This window comes from Alligator mississippiensis, chromosome 13, assembly GCF_030867095.1.
Source record: "Alligator mississippiensis isolate rAllMis1 chromosome 13, rAllMis1, whole genome shotgun sequence".
NCBI lineage: Eukaryota > Metazoa > Chordata > Crocodylia > Alligatoridae > Alligator > Alligator mississippiensis.
The window spans coordinates 14,599,025-14,613,298 of record NC_081836.1 but is presented as its reverse complement, the minus strand read 5'-3'; the positions used below and the strand labels follow the sequence as shown (position 1 = coordinate 14,613,298).

General features: G+C 43.6%; 1 protein-coding gene across 1 annotated transcript in view; it reads right to left on the bottom strand.

Moving 5' to 3' along the window:
* Positions 1–5,216: 5,216 nt before the first annotated feature.
* PLCH2 (phospholipase C eta 2) overlaps positions 5,217–14,274 on the bottom strand; it is a 373,398-nt gene continuing 364,340 nt past the window's right edge. The window contains exons 24-25 of the mRNA XM_059716700.1: positions 13,505–13,844; positions 5,217–8,765 (exon numbers count right to left, since the gene is read on the bottom strand). Coding sequence (XP_059572683.1) covers positions 7,018–8,765; positions 13,505–13,844 — 2,088 coding nt within the window. The 3' untranslated portion in view covers positions 5,217–7,017. The remainder of the gene's footprint in view (positions 8,766–13,504; positions 13,845–14,274) is intronic.

The following is a 14,274-nucleotide window of genomic DNA, read 5'->3' as shown; positions in this document are numbered from 1 at the left end:
GTGTGTGTGTGTGTGTGTGTGTGTGTGAAGGGGATCAGCACCAAGGTTTATGGTCTGACTTTTGCATCCATCCAGTAAACTAGAATTTTATGATAATCCTGTGACTTGGTCCTTTGTAGCCAACAATGGCAGGGAGTTTAGTGTACTGTTCAGGGAGAAGCTGACTTGCAACAGGTGTTTTACCCCTAACTGACAATGGATACAACCCACATCTCAGCCATAAACATGTGCAGATATCAGGGTGACAGGCACCTTACCAGACCAGGAGAAACCAAGGTGCTAGAGCAATTTACAGCTTGGTCTGAGCTCCCTCTGCTTCAGATAGCTGGCAGGCCCTAGCCAATATCTCAGGTGTAGTACCAAGGGGAAAAGCTAGAGTGCTACTGATCCCATCAGGCCAGGAACACAGAACACACACTGGGATAAAATTGGTGTGGATTCTTTGGAGAACGTAGTCACTCTACTACTGGTCAAGATTCTGGAGGGCATTTCTCAGAACATTATGGTTGTTGACTACCCAGAGATTTGTTACTGAAACTATAGCCACTAGACAGTAGCCTAAAGTAATCCACATTCTTCAAGGAAGAAATGCAAGTTCTATGCCTCATAGAGCTTATGAACCAAGGCCTAGAGAATGTAGCAAAACACTGATGGTGAAAAGAGCAGGGGATGGAAGCCAAAGGCTACTGAGATAGAATCCTGTGGTTGTTCACATCAGGTATTTGCACAACTCATGTCTTATTGATGCATGAATGCACATATGCACGCTGAGCTCCCTGTGGGGGAAGTAGGAGAGATAAAAGATGGCTTCTAAACATCCAAGCAATGTCAATACTATTCTAACGTGCTGGCAGTTCTGCTTATAGCAACTGGGGTTAAGGTGTAGGAGACAAACTGAGCCATGGGATGGCAAAGTGACAGACAGACAGCTGCTGAAGATACCACAGTTTGCTGAAGGCTAATTGGATTGTTGCTTTGCTGGAAGCTTTTCTCAGAGTTTAGAAATACCTCTCTGAATATTTTGCGATAGTTATTTTTAAAAAATGGAAGACTCTACCTTTTAAAGCCACTGTTTCAGCGCAGGAATTAAATGGTTTTTACTGATTTTATGTATATAAATAGCAAAAGTGATCAACCATTCCCTGACCATGATCTGTAGAAGAATTTGCCAAAGCACTGTGATACATACTAGAAAAACCCTGGTCACACAAAGATCTATTTGAGATCTCATCCCTGAGTGCCCCTGAAACATAGCTTTGGTCATACAGGGCTCCTATACACATGCAAGAGGGCTGCTCTGATGTGCTGTAATTACAGCACATCAGAGCAGACTCGATTAATCAAGTCTGCTGGAGTGTCGTAATTACTATTCATCAGCAGACTCCAGTGTCATGTGCATCAATCAGCGTTCCCACGCTGAAAAATGGCGATAGGGCACTTTAAACTAAAGCTTATTTGCTGATACATGTGATGCTCAAGGCACTTTAATTAAGGGTGCTAATTAAAGTGCCCTCCCCTGCCTCCTGGATCACACCTATAAATGCGCAATTTGACCCTACTGTGCCTGCCCACTTATAGAGGCAAGTCGTGGAAATTACTATTCCTAGGCATTTGCAGTAGAAGAGTCTCTTTCACTGAAGATTAATGAGATTGATTCAGTTCAACTTACCTTGTATGGCAGAGGGAAACCGAAGCTTCAGCATGGAAGACGGTGAAGTCCGTGTGACGGGTGCTGTTGCTGTACCTTCAGACTCGTGTCCCATTCTAAGCACAATGAGCAGTAGCAGCTCTCCAATGCTTTATGCAGGGAGAAGTCTGTAGTGTAACTTTTCTATTTCCCCACATACACACCCCAGTCCTGAAATGAGATGTCAAAGCAGAACATGGCAGCCCCTTCTACAAGTAAGGTCAGTCCAACACTTGTACCCAGCTCCCAGGGAGGAAATATGCTTCAAGAATGGTCTCCAGATTGACTCTAGGCAGAGCTCAATGCAAACAAAAAGCGCTTCTGCTGGTACCATTCCATCTCCTCCAAAATGCAACCAAACCTACCTCTGTGTGATCCCAAGCTAAGCATCAACCCAGCATGTCTGCCCAAATATCAAAACTGGAGTACACACTCAGAAAAAGAACTTGGAAAGGTGTGCTGGGTTTATGTAACAGCATCAGCCAGTGAGCTTGCTGTTACAGCATGTAACCCAGGGACCTCATCCAGAGCTCACTGGTGTTAATGGGAATATTTCTATTACCTCTGATATTGTTTGGATCAGGTTCTCATTAGAGAAACCATACAGCTCAGGACAAAAGATCACAGTGGGTGAAGAGAAGGGAAGGGAAAATAGATGCACACATGCTTTCTCATAGTTTTCTCTGAAAAGGAAAGGCCAAGGAACTGGGAATGCTTACCACTCATGGATCTTTCTACAGATTTTCTCACTGGGTCCAACTGTTGGCAGCTAAATGCCCTTTCTGCAGTGGGGTGCTGGGGCTCTAGCCCCACTTACTTTTCATATCTGTATGTGGTCTCTGCCCTAGATATAGCCTGGCTCCTGACGGGCAAATAGCAGGAGTCTCATCAACTAGGGTTTCATGCTGGTTCCTGTGAATATTTTCTGGGCTATAATAAGATAAAAATTATGTATACGATTTTTCACAGCTGGCAGCTAATGAAGATAATCAGCTAATAAGCCTGACCAGAGGCTGATGAGTATGTGTGGGCTTTGGCTGAGCCACTTTTAAAAGATAAAATCAAGTACTCACCCTGTGCATTTCCCAAGCACTAAGCTACTAGGGGGCCTTGGACTGCAAATCCCAAATCAAAGCCTGTGCAGTAAACTGCTTGTAAATTGGAAACTTTGGTTTCCTAATCTCAGAGATTTAATGAGCTGAAGAACAGATGGTGCAGGGGAGCCAGTTGTCGCAGGAAGTACTGGGGCAAGGCAGAAAGTTTGCTGTTTCCAAGCAGGCCACTGGCAATCTATGTGAAGTGGCTGCTCAAGGCAATACTTTGACGTTTCCAGAAGGCTTTAATCTAATGCTCCCCACCAAAAGGACAAAGGATGAAAAACCTGGGGTCCAAAAGCCTGGCTCTCATGATCTCTGGAATATGGCTAGCAAAGTATTTTGTTTTCTTCTGAACTTAGAGAGGGATGAAGTATCTTCTTCCTGGTGGTGGGGAAATCACAAGAGTGAGACAAGAGACCCTACAAACATAGGAAACCCCAAGACAGACAGCTCGTCGCTCAATTACTGACCTTATGGAGGACGATGATTTCTCCAGCTCTTCCATTAAGACTGCTTATCGCATCTTTGTTACTCAACAGCGTAGATATTGTGAAAAAAGAATTCTATTACAATAGACATGTGGACATCTTGTTAAATGTCTCCTATTCAATGTCATTCACAATCCCTTGGGTTTGCTGGAACAAAGCAAGTTATCTAGATGTACTTAAGTGCCAGCTATTATTTAACTTAAACAAGAGGGCCAAATCCGAATGAACCAGAGTATTAAATACAAAATCAATACACACATTTTCAAAAGTGTGTAAAATGTTAAATGCCTTGAAATGCTTCATGGTTTTGGCTTATGTTTGATGCATTAATTTAATAAAAAAGTTGCTTACTCAATTGAAAAAGAATAGGATTATGAAACTGGATTTTTTAAAAAGATTAAATATGCATTTTAAATTCCTCTCCCCTTGCCTTACAGCCACCCAGCAGGAGATCTTAAAATAAACCATTAACATTCCTAAGCTGACAAGCTGTATTGGTTTCTAGTTTTATGCATTAAAAACATTTCAGCTTTTCAGCCCGACGATAAATAATGTTACTGCCCAACTTGGTGTCTTGTGAATGTTAATGAAAGTAGCTTTGTGTCGGTGACAGTGTAGGACGAGTTCTGGCAGATCGTGCAATCTGCCTTGCTGAGCTATACTGTCCTTCAGAAACAGTAAAGGAACTGTAAGGTCACATCAGCATGCTACCAGTCCTGGTGCCCCCAAACCCAGAGAACCTCTTCTCCAGATTGCCACCTGCAGTGCTAAGAGTTCAGCGGGAGAGGGTAGTGATTTAATCTCTTTTTTAGACCAGAAAGAAAAAATACTGGATTTCATTTTAAAAGCTCCATCTGAGAAAGCCCCTGAGCTCTCCTTAGCCATAAGCAGCTTGGCGAGCACTGAGACCCTACCTAACCAAGAAAATAGTCAAAATGTTCCTGTTCCATCCAACATATACACCTTCTGCTGAGAGGTTAATAGAGAGGCTTCTACCAATGAACAAAACATGTGACTACAGCTGTTCTGGTGTCCAGGACCGTATGCTAGTAGCCCATTCCCCAACTTGGTGACATACAGGAACAAACCTAAGGTCACTGACTTCAATGGGCACTGGATTAGGCCCTGGTCCCAGGCTTTTACAGAGTAGCAATTTAGAGTCCCATTTAGAATTTTATGCTAAAGCCATCACAGCCCACCCATCACCGGGAGCTCCCTCAAAATCACTGTCATGTAAGCTACTGTGTGACATCAGGACACCGCTCACCAACACTGGTCCGCCATGTTTCAGTAGAAGTGCAGTATGTCATTTAAATGGGATTGGAAATGGGAACCACCTCCGAGACAGGGCACAATTAAGCTTCAAAGTCAGGAAGAACTTTCTGACGATGAGGGTGGTCAAGCACTGGAACAGGAGACCCAGTGAGGCTATGCAATCTCTCCCCCTGGGATTTTCAAGACACTTGGCTGAGATGGTTTAGTCTGGGATGAGCGTGGGGCTGGATTAGAATTAGCATTTCTCAACCTATGGGTCATGAACCAAAAGTGGGTCACAATAATATATGAAAGGATCAACAAACTTTAAAAATGGATTCTCCTCTAAAGGAGAAAAATTCGGAAACCATGGCTTTTCCCCTGGCAGAATTCCAGCCTGCAAGGGGCTGCTTGGGGCACCCCCACACACTGGGGGGGCCTGGGGCCTGGGGCAGGAATGAGGGGCACTGGGTCCAGACTAGCCATCGATGTTTACAAATGGGTCCTGGTACAAAGAAGGTTGAGAACCACTGGATTAGATGGCCTTCCTATGATCTTAGAAATCATCTGCTGAGGAAGTGAAAAATAGGAGAATGATCCCTGTTTCCATAACACAAGTTTCTAGGAAGTCTACAAAACCCAGAAACTTTCTCCTTTTTAATTGCAGCTAAGTAGTCCAGAAGCAGAAGGTGAAAGGTTAAATACTTTTATTTGAGTAGTGTCAGATGGTTTTACAAACAGATTTTAAAATTTTGCAATACACAGAGAAGAACCATTACAAACAAAAAACAGAATGCCTCCAATAAAGAACTCTAGACAGGCTGAAAATAAAATTAAAACTTCTGCCCTCTTTTAAAACTTATCTCATTAAACATTCTCTTCCCGCACCAATAAAATGTTCATCTATAATAAATGACATGATAATCCTGAAATAAAAACTAAAAATAAAAAGGTAAAAAAATGAAAAACGTTTTTGTTTAGGTTGGTATTTAATTCTAAATGTATTCTTCTAAAAATTTAAATATATCTTTTTAAAACATATCATTGAAAATCTTGCATGGCAGTGCAAAACAGAAATTGTATAATTCATCCCAAAGGTGCTATGTACAGCAGCATTGTTAAAATACCATGTAAAAGGGGCAGCTCTCTTTTCAAGGAAAGAGTAGCATTCATTTAGCCTTTTCTGAGCCGAACAAAGTCAATAAGTGATATTTCCTGCCTGATTTGCTAGCTCCCTCCCCATGTTAGATTCTGAAACAAGGAATGGTCTCAGTTCACATATATAGATAGATGGGTTAAGAAGTACTGTTTCTGAACAGAGTGAGACCTTTATTCTTCGCAACAAAGAACGAGGCAATATGGACTTTTGCTGGAACGAACAAGTTCGGCATGGATGGGGTGTGCTTCATTGGCTATATTCTTAATGCAGAAAACAACTGCACAGACTATCTGGTACAGAAGACGCCCCCAGAAGCCTCAGTCTCTTCAAAACTTTAAAACACATCAGAGACTAGGTTTTAAAGCCAGGCCTCCTTTGCAGACCTGCCGTTTGCAAGAGCAAGTATCTGTGGATACCATTAGCATCACCTAGATGTTTCCCTTGTAGGAAGAAATAATTAGGGACACGTGTGAAACGAAGTGACTTGCACACACTGGGTGCATCTACATGTGCAATTAATTTGAAGCAATCAACTCCTGAGCAGCTTGAGCACTGAGTAAACTACTCCAAGGCATAGCATCTACATGTGTGCCCGGGACAGCATCAATCTGAGCCGGGGTGGAGCAGTTTATGCCAGGGCCAGGGCTACAGGAAGTCAGCCCTGGGAGGTGGAGGGGCTGGCTGGGGCACAAGAGTGCTGAAAGGGCATATCTGTGTGGCTCGGTGGCAGGCAGGAGTCTGACCCACTGCTGGCTGGGCTGGCTGGGCACAATTTACACTGGCAGTCAGCATCTACACATGCGTTTATTGCAGTTAATTATCCCGCTGTAAGACAGTAGTGTCTTTGACTGTACCGTTCTTGATAGTAACATCTTACAGCAGCATTAATTAGTTTACTGTGGCCTAATACCATCGTACGTGTAGATGGTGATGCTTTACTGCTCAGCTAATTAGTCTACTCTGAAGTTAAGCGCACATGTAGATGTGGCCACAGGTGCATACTGGGTGTCACATAAAGGAGATCAGATTGGAGGCTTAATAACATTTAAAATAAAATAAAATACATCCCCCTCCCCCCAAATTCAGGCCCTTAAAATTGTAGCTATATGTGCAAGCTTCCAAAGTAATATGGTTCCTTGAATTTTTATGTCCAATAATTTGTGTGCTATTCACTCGAGTCACTGCCCATTCCATTCCATCCAATCTCTTCAGTTCCTTTACCTCCATAGGGGTGAGGAATCCTCCCGTGTTAGGGCATTTCATGCCTCTTGGTTTACTGTGTTCTGCTTGGGCAGGAATGTAAACATCAACTTTGTTCAGCACTTCCCAACATTAGAGTTTCAGCATAAAGAAGACCTCAGTGTCACTGTTAAAATCAGTTTGGTTCTTGGGTTGGGATGTAAACAGACTGGGAGAAGTGGTGTCCGTACAAACCCCTTTTGCAATGCAGCAGGCTCCCTCTGGGTTTCCCCTCTCCTCAATGGGACTGTTGCTGACCTGGCTCAGGCTTTGCAGCCGCTGCCTCTCCTGAGCTTGCTTGGCCCGGTTGGCGATGTACCGCACCCTGCTCTGGCTGCGAGAGGATGACCTGCGGAGGAGTCCCAGACCTTCCTCTTCCTCCTCTGATTCAATGGGCTCAAGACAGATCGGGGAGGTGATGTCATTTTCCTGTTGAAAGGCCATCAACTTCTTCAGCTGCTCAGTCAGCTCATCCTGGGGCTTGGCTGAAGGCCTCAAGCCTGAGGAGCGGCGCTGCTCCCGCATTGATCTAGTGACAAAGCTCCTGCTGATACTTCGGTACTTGCTTTCAAAAGTGCATGCAATATCATCAGAGGTGAGATCTCCAAGGCTCTTGGATTTTGCTTGGCTAGTTCCAACTCTGTCCTGGTCTTTGGACTTGAGAGAGGCTTGCTTCAGACTTTCCATGTAGAGCCTGTTCCAAGTATGCCTCCTAGGAATAGATGACAATGTGCCTTGAGGACCCCTGGCCAAAGGCCGAGGGCATATCTCATCCACCGGGAGTTGACCAGACCGCAGATTAGGATTGGATTTGCTCTTGGTCACCATTGGCATTTCACTACTGGAAGTTGTAGCAGACCGTGGACGCATACCTTTTCTCACAGCAATGGGCTCAAAGTTTTCATGCTGGGTACCTAGATCTGGGAGGCTTTTGCGAGCTAGGTTAGGGAGAGAAAGATCTATCACAGTGTCATTGGAGGACATGCTGGAGGAGGAAGACATGCTGTCCCTATGATTGCTGGAATCTAACTTGCTCCAGATCTGGTCATTTATGGTGGCATCAAAGTATATTTCTGCCGCTGGGGACAGGCTACTGGGATTTTTCATTAAGGCTGAGTGGTCTGAAATCTTGTGCCCTTCACTCTTTGATCTCTTTATTAACATATGACAGCCTGTTTGAGAAACAGGAGCAGCCAGATCCTGGGCAGGCTGGGGTTTCTGGAAAGCATCTGGAGGCAAAGTCAGCTGTGTGTTATTATTCAAGTTGCATGGTTGTGGTGAGATGGCTGTGGCACCACCCTCCTGGCTCATGGATCTGGCAATGCTGTGCACACCTGTAAGCGATCGATCTATGTGGTCTTCTTGTTCCTGGCAGTGCTCAGCAGAATGGGCTGAAGCATCACTTGGTGCAAAGACCCCCCAGGTTTGTTGAGGATTTGCTGCCAAACGAGACTGATCTTCAGCACGACTGTATGTCCGTTTCCAACTATCACCATCTCTAAAGTGTTCTTCTGTATATATCCTTTCATCTACCTGGACCAACATGTTTGTGACAACTGCTCCTGGGATTATGAGCACTTGATCTTCTGCAGTCAAGCCCACTCTTGGTCCTTTAGCAAGAAGAGCTCTCTCAGGCAGGTCTGATGGGCCATCTTCTTCTGATCTAGATTCAGCAGAATGATCAGACACAGACTCTTCTTCAGAATCGCTGGGGGGCATAACAGGTAGAGGGAAACAAGAACCGGCATGTTGGTTTTCATTGGCAATGATGGGCTCTTCGGTAATAGTTTCTAAGCTGCATAAGGAGGTGACAGACCTCTGCATTGAGAATTGGCGGACATCTAGGGGGAAGGGATGGAGAGAAGAAAAATATATAGTGAGACTAGAGTTAATCAGATATCAACAATGGTCATTCACTTAGAGTTGTAGAGTATCTTTTATGCTATCTTTTTGCTATGAAAATAGCTTTTTATTGGAAATGATAGCCAGGATTTTCACAGTGTACTGAGCACACTATTTGAGTCACTCCAAATTCTTTGTCACCTTTGACAATCTTAGCACTCATGTCTTTGTAGCATATTATTTCACAGTCATATTTTATATTCAAAGAAGAGCAATTCGTGCCTGCCTTTTTAGTGATGCCTACACATTCTCCAAACCCAGACCTCTAAATGCCATCTACATGGAACATCTGAATAGTTTTATCATTCTAAACTGAGAAAAGCCAGCCTGAAACAAAATTGGAAGATCACTGCTTGACCAGCTGATGTGACCTGCATCAGCAGTATTTCACTCAAGAGAGGTCGTACAGGTAAAGCTGCGGAGAATAAAAGTGAAATGATTTTTTTTTTTTTTAACATTTCAGTCAATGTACCCATTTTTTAACTCTCACCAGTATAACATTAGTTTGCCAAACAAATGTGTCATTTATTTTTTAAATATCACATACACATGCATGCTTCATGAAAACAAGGTTGACAGTACACTCTTGAATAGGCATGGCAAGAGCCAGTTGTCTGAACAGACAGATGCTTGGGTTGCAGTCTTTATATTGTATATCCTAGGATACAAAACAATCATGCCAAAAAAACTGACCCCAGACCACAGTGTAAACATGCTTGAGAGCTAGCAAAGCAGCACAAAGAGTCCAGGCAACAATCTCAGGATTACAGGCAAGAGGGAAATTACAAGATGCCAGGAAACAAAAAGGGAACACAGGCAAACATAGTGCTTGAAACAGCAACATTCAGTAGACAATTACCTTTAACTTTCTTGTCCTTTCAGTTCTTAACTACAGAGACAGAGTGTGCATGTGAAATAATAGGACAGAACAGAGGAAAAATCCAGTTAATTTAGGGAAGGCAGGAGCAGATAAAAGGATAACTTAGTGGAAGGGGAGGGAAGCAGACAAAAATATTAACATTTTCTTTTGTAGGATGCTAAGAATTTTCACCCAACCAGAGCACACAGCAGACTGCATAAAAAGGACTCAAACCAATGGCTTTTGGTGTAAAGGAAGTGGGAAAGCGAAAATAAAATTAGTAATTGTTTGGGGAAATCCTGGCAGTGAAACATGAGTCGGAAAATCCCTACAACTGTCACCTTACTCTTGCCATTTTGAAACTGTTCAAAAAGCAGCAGCATGAATTGGGCACAAATGAGTTTTGCAGCAGACACTAGTTATCTCCAGGACATATGTGACATTACTGCAGCATGAAACTGTACTGCTCACACAGACACTGAGACAAAAGGCAAATCATAGAAACAGGGCCCACACACAGCAACATAAGTCAGTATGAAGCACAGAAATTGCTGCCAGCCTTGGAGGCAGGCTCGTGTTTTATTCTGCATTTTTCACATTCACCTGAATTATCCCATTTCTGGGCACAAAGCATGGGTGAAAGGAATCAATCCTAGGACTGGTCTGGTAGCCTAGGTACATGGAAACAAAAAACTTAGCCTACCTCAGCTAACAGTCAGTTTTGCTGGTGCCTGTATCAGCTGTTCAGCATTCAAAAGAGAGTTTAATTTCCTCTTGCTCCAACCGTTTTCTTGCTCAGTAAATACTGGTCTTAAAGCTTCAATCCTACTTCCACTAAAATCAACAGCAAAATTTCCACTGACATCAGTGTTCCAGCATTTACCCCAAACCTAGAGTGGCTCAAGTAAGACCCTCTGTCATACCCCTAGCAATCCAACTGGAAAATGTGGGTGACAGTCCCATCCATACAGTCCCATCCTCTTTCCTGCCAGGGGCAGGGGGTCGGACACGATGATCGCTTGTGGTCCCTTCCGACTCTACAATCTATGAATCTATGAATCAGGTGTCCATTTCTTAGATTTTCAGGATGCCTTAGGGCACGAAGGGACCCTCGCTGCCCATGAGTTGGAAATGTAAGGGAAAATGTCTCCATCCAGATTCTACAAGGAAAACATCCACAAGGCAAAGCCTGCCACTTACAGATCCAATGGTACTTATCAATACCAACGTGGGCATGTGTCCAGGGCTGAATGTGCCGTGGAGAACGATCTGTACCCTTTCTCACTGACACTGCACCTTTAATATTAAAACATATTAGCAGGGCAAAGTAGCGGAAGCTTGCATCGCTATTTCAAGTTCTTTGCTTATTTAGGACTAAAATAAAGGCTCTCTCATCTTTCTGGCACCTTTCCTCAGTATGACAATTTTGAAGAGCAATTATATTAGCCAAACATTATTGGCTTCCTTCGTGTCTTAGCAAAGTGCACTGTAGGAGGAAGCGGATGGAGAATGACTGCAGTTTATGTAAACCCAGCATTTGTCACTAGGTCATCATCACCCAGCTCAAATGGCTTTCTTGCCATTTTAGAATTTTGCAGATTCCACGCTTGAGAAGTCAGATGGATTTAATCAAATTCTGAGCGTATCATAATATTTCTTTAGCGACTTAGGCGGCTGGTGTGGGAGCTGGCACAAGCTATGGGAAACAGTTCCATATGTCGCATCTCTTGGAGCTTTTGAAAAGCCTAACGCCAAGGATCTAGACACAGGGCTCTGCAGTTGTGGTTTAAACCCAAGTCATGGGAGCTGCTGATCAATTATCCAGATGTTCAGAGCACATCATGGGTACAAAAGTGAAAAACAAACTTGTGGCCAGTAACACCCCTAATCTCCATGGGTAAATTGGGTCCACATCTAGAATACTAGATTTATATTTTTGCTGGCAGCTTTCAATGGAGACTGAAGCCATGAGGCACCCAATTCTCAAGGAAGGTGAATGAGAGTTGGGGGCAACATTTTCAAAAGCATCTAACTGGTTTTCAGAATTGTACTGCAGAGTCCTATCTCTCTTGGGCTGCTTTAAAAAGCCCAGCTGTATAACTCTGAAGTGAAACAATGGAATAATTTAAACAAAGTCTGCATTTTTATCAACTCCTCTCCCCCACTCCCTCCCATTTGATTTGATAGAATCTAGCAGTACTTGGTAAATATGCTGAAAAACCCCCAATCCAACCCAAAGTCAGGTTTCTTACTAAAATGTATACCTTCCCCTCTGAGATCAAGAATCCAAACAGATCAGTGAGACTGTCAAGACATTTAAAAAATGACTGTTTCTAGCCTTGTTGGTGCCTCTGGAGAGAATGCAAGCAAATCCCAGCCCCTAAAATAAGTATAAAAGTGCAGCCACATATACATGCACATGAACCAAGTTTCATTTTAAATCTGTGAGCAAACTGCACTGAAATCATAAGCTTACCATTAAGCCTATCCATACAGGGACTCACAGGTTTATATATTTTAAGGCCAGAAGAGACCATCCCATTGATCAAGTCTGACCTTCCATATAACCCATGTTACAGAATTTCATCAAACAATTGCTTGACTGAGCCCAGAAACAAGTAGGTGACACAGAAAATAGAGACAAGTGCATTGAGGTGTGGAGTATCATCACTGCAGTTAGTGCATGGTTGCACTCCAATCCTTCTGCAGCCTGTGCAGTCTACTGCCATACAAATACTAACAATAAGAACAGGCAACATAGGTAACAATCTTATTTTCCCTATTCAAGCTCTATACAATGCTCTGGTTGGGGTCTGAAAATTTACTTAGTATCATACTGCATTCATGAATACAACAAACAATCCACATCCACAGGTGGCTTTGCTACTGGAAGTGGTATGCTAAGGACACAAAGGACTAGTCTATAGCAGGCACAGCTAGAAAATATAGAAACATTTATGCAGAAATGTTTTTCTTTCACTAAAAAAAATGAATGACTATAGCAAAACAAAATGGAGGCACTACTATGGGCAGTGCTATGGGTAAGCTGAGGTAATGAGATGAGTTAAGGTGGACGGGGTGAACAAAGTCTGGTCTTACCAGTAAAGAATATAGGGGATTTACTTCGAATCTCCTCCAATTTTTGAACGAACAAGGCATTCATTTCCCTCTGCAGGGTGCCCACTTGCCTTCGGGAATTCTCAGAGCAGCGCTTGGGGAATTCGGGACTTCCAAGGCTCTCTAGACTGCTGGAGTTGGAGGATATGGAGCCATTGCTGGCTGTGACCAAGTTGACAGTGCTTCCATACTTGCCACCAGACTGGCATTGCCATCTCTGCCGGGGATGAGCTTTTACCCCAAAACATTTGGATTCACCATTTTTCTTCCCTGGGGTCACAAAGGACTGAGTGCTCCTCGGTAGATCATCGGCAGTTCCAGGGCCGCTGAAAGTCTGCAAATCTGACTGAGGCCTGGGTTGGTCTTGTATACCCCAATATTTTAGTTCTAATCTCTCGTCTCCTGTTATACTGCTATACTGATCATGGTGCAGCATATCTTTAGTGATAGGCCTGGTAGTATGGTCACTCCACTTGCATTCTAGATCAGGGCTCTCACTGGAACCAATCATGCATTTCATGCAGTTGGTTGCCATTCCGATCCTACCCGAGCCGTTGATGGCACAGCGTGCAAAGACGCTCTGTTTCTCGCTCTGGTGCTCCTGAAGACGAACCCTGTTGGACCTCCTGATGGGCTCACTGAAAGTTGCACCCCCATGAGCATGAGTTTGACTTTTACCTTTACCAGAACTATGGGCCTTACCTTTCAACCCCTTGCCATGTACTTCCCCATTGGCACCATCCCTGGGAGCCGGGAATGGAGAAGTGCTTTCCGGCTCTTGCTCAAAGCGAGGCTGTGAGGAGTCTTCCAGTTCACGGTCTTCACTGGCCCCTTCAGAGCTGTTGTCTTTGGTATCGATAGCAATCTCAGGAAAGCCCTTCTTGTTCTTCTTCTGGCTCTTGGTGGGTGCGCTGGCTGTCCGACGTAAGATGTGACTGCTAAAGGAGTGTTTGCGATGGAGCTGACCAGCAGCATGACTGTCTAGAGAGGCCTGCTTTGGATTTCTGAGAAATAGGCCTTTTAAGCCCAGAGCTTGCTTGACCTGGAAAATAAAAGAAGCCCCCATAATAGAAGATGCATGTCTCTTCACTGGTATGCAAAACTCAAGGTGCAGTGAAGTGCAAAGAAAACAACCACACACGCACACATACATACACATACACACTCACGCACACACATCTGGCATCCTATCAGATTGCCACCACCCAGTGTCAAAGCTAGCTGGAAAAAGGGGAGGGGATAAAAAAATGAAAAAACTCCAAATATTTCCATGCAAAATGTCACAGCTGTTTTCTGCTGGCATTTTTAAAGCTGAATTTTCCAAACAGTTTTATTCTTATATTAATGATTCATGTTCTTACTCTAGCCTTAACCTTGTGTTGATCCTAAATATCTACTTATAGGGAAAGCTACAGGGGTTAGATTTTTTGTTTTTAAATAGGAAAAAAAAAATCACTAAATAAGGGCCTCAT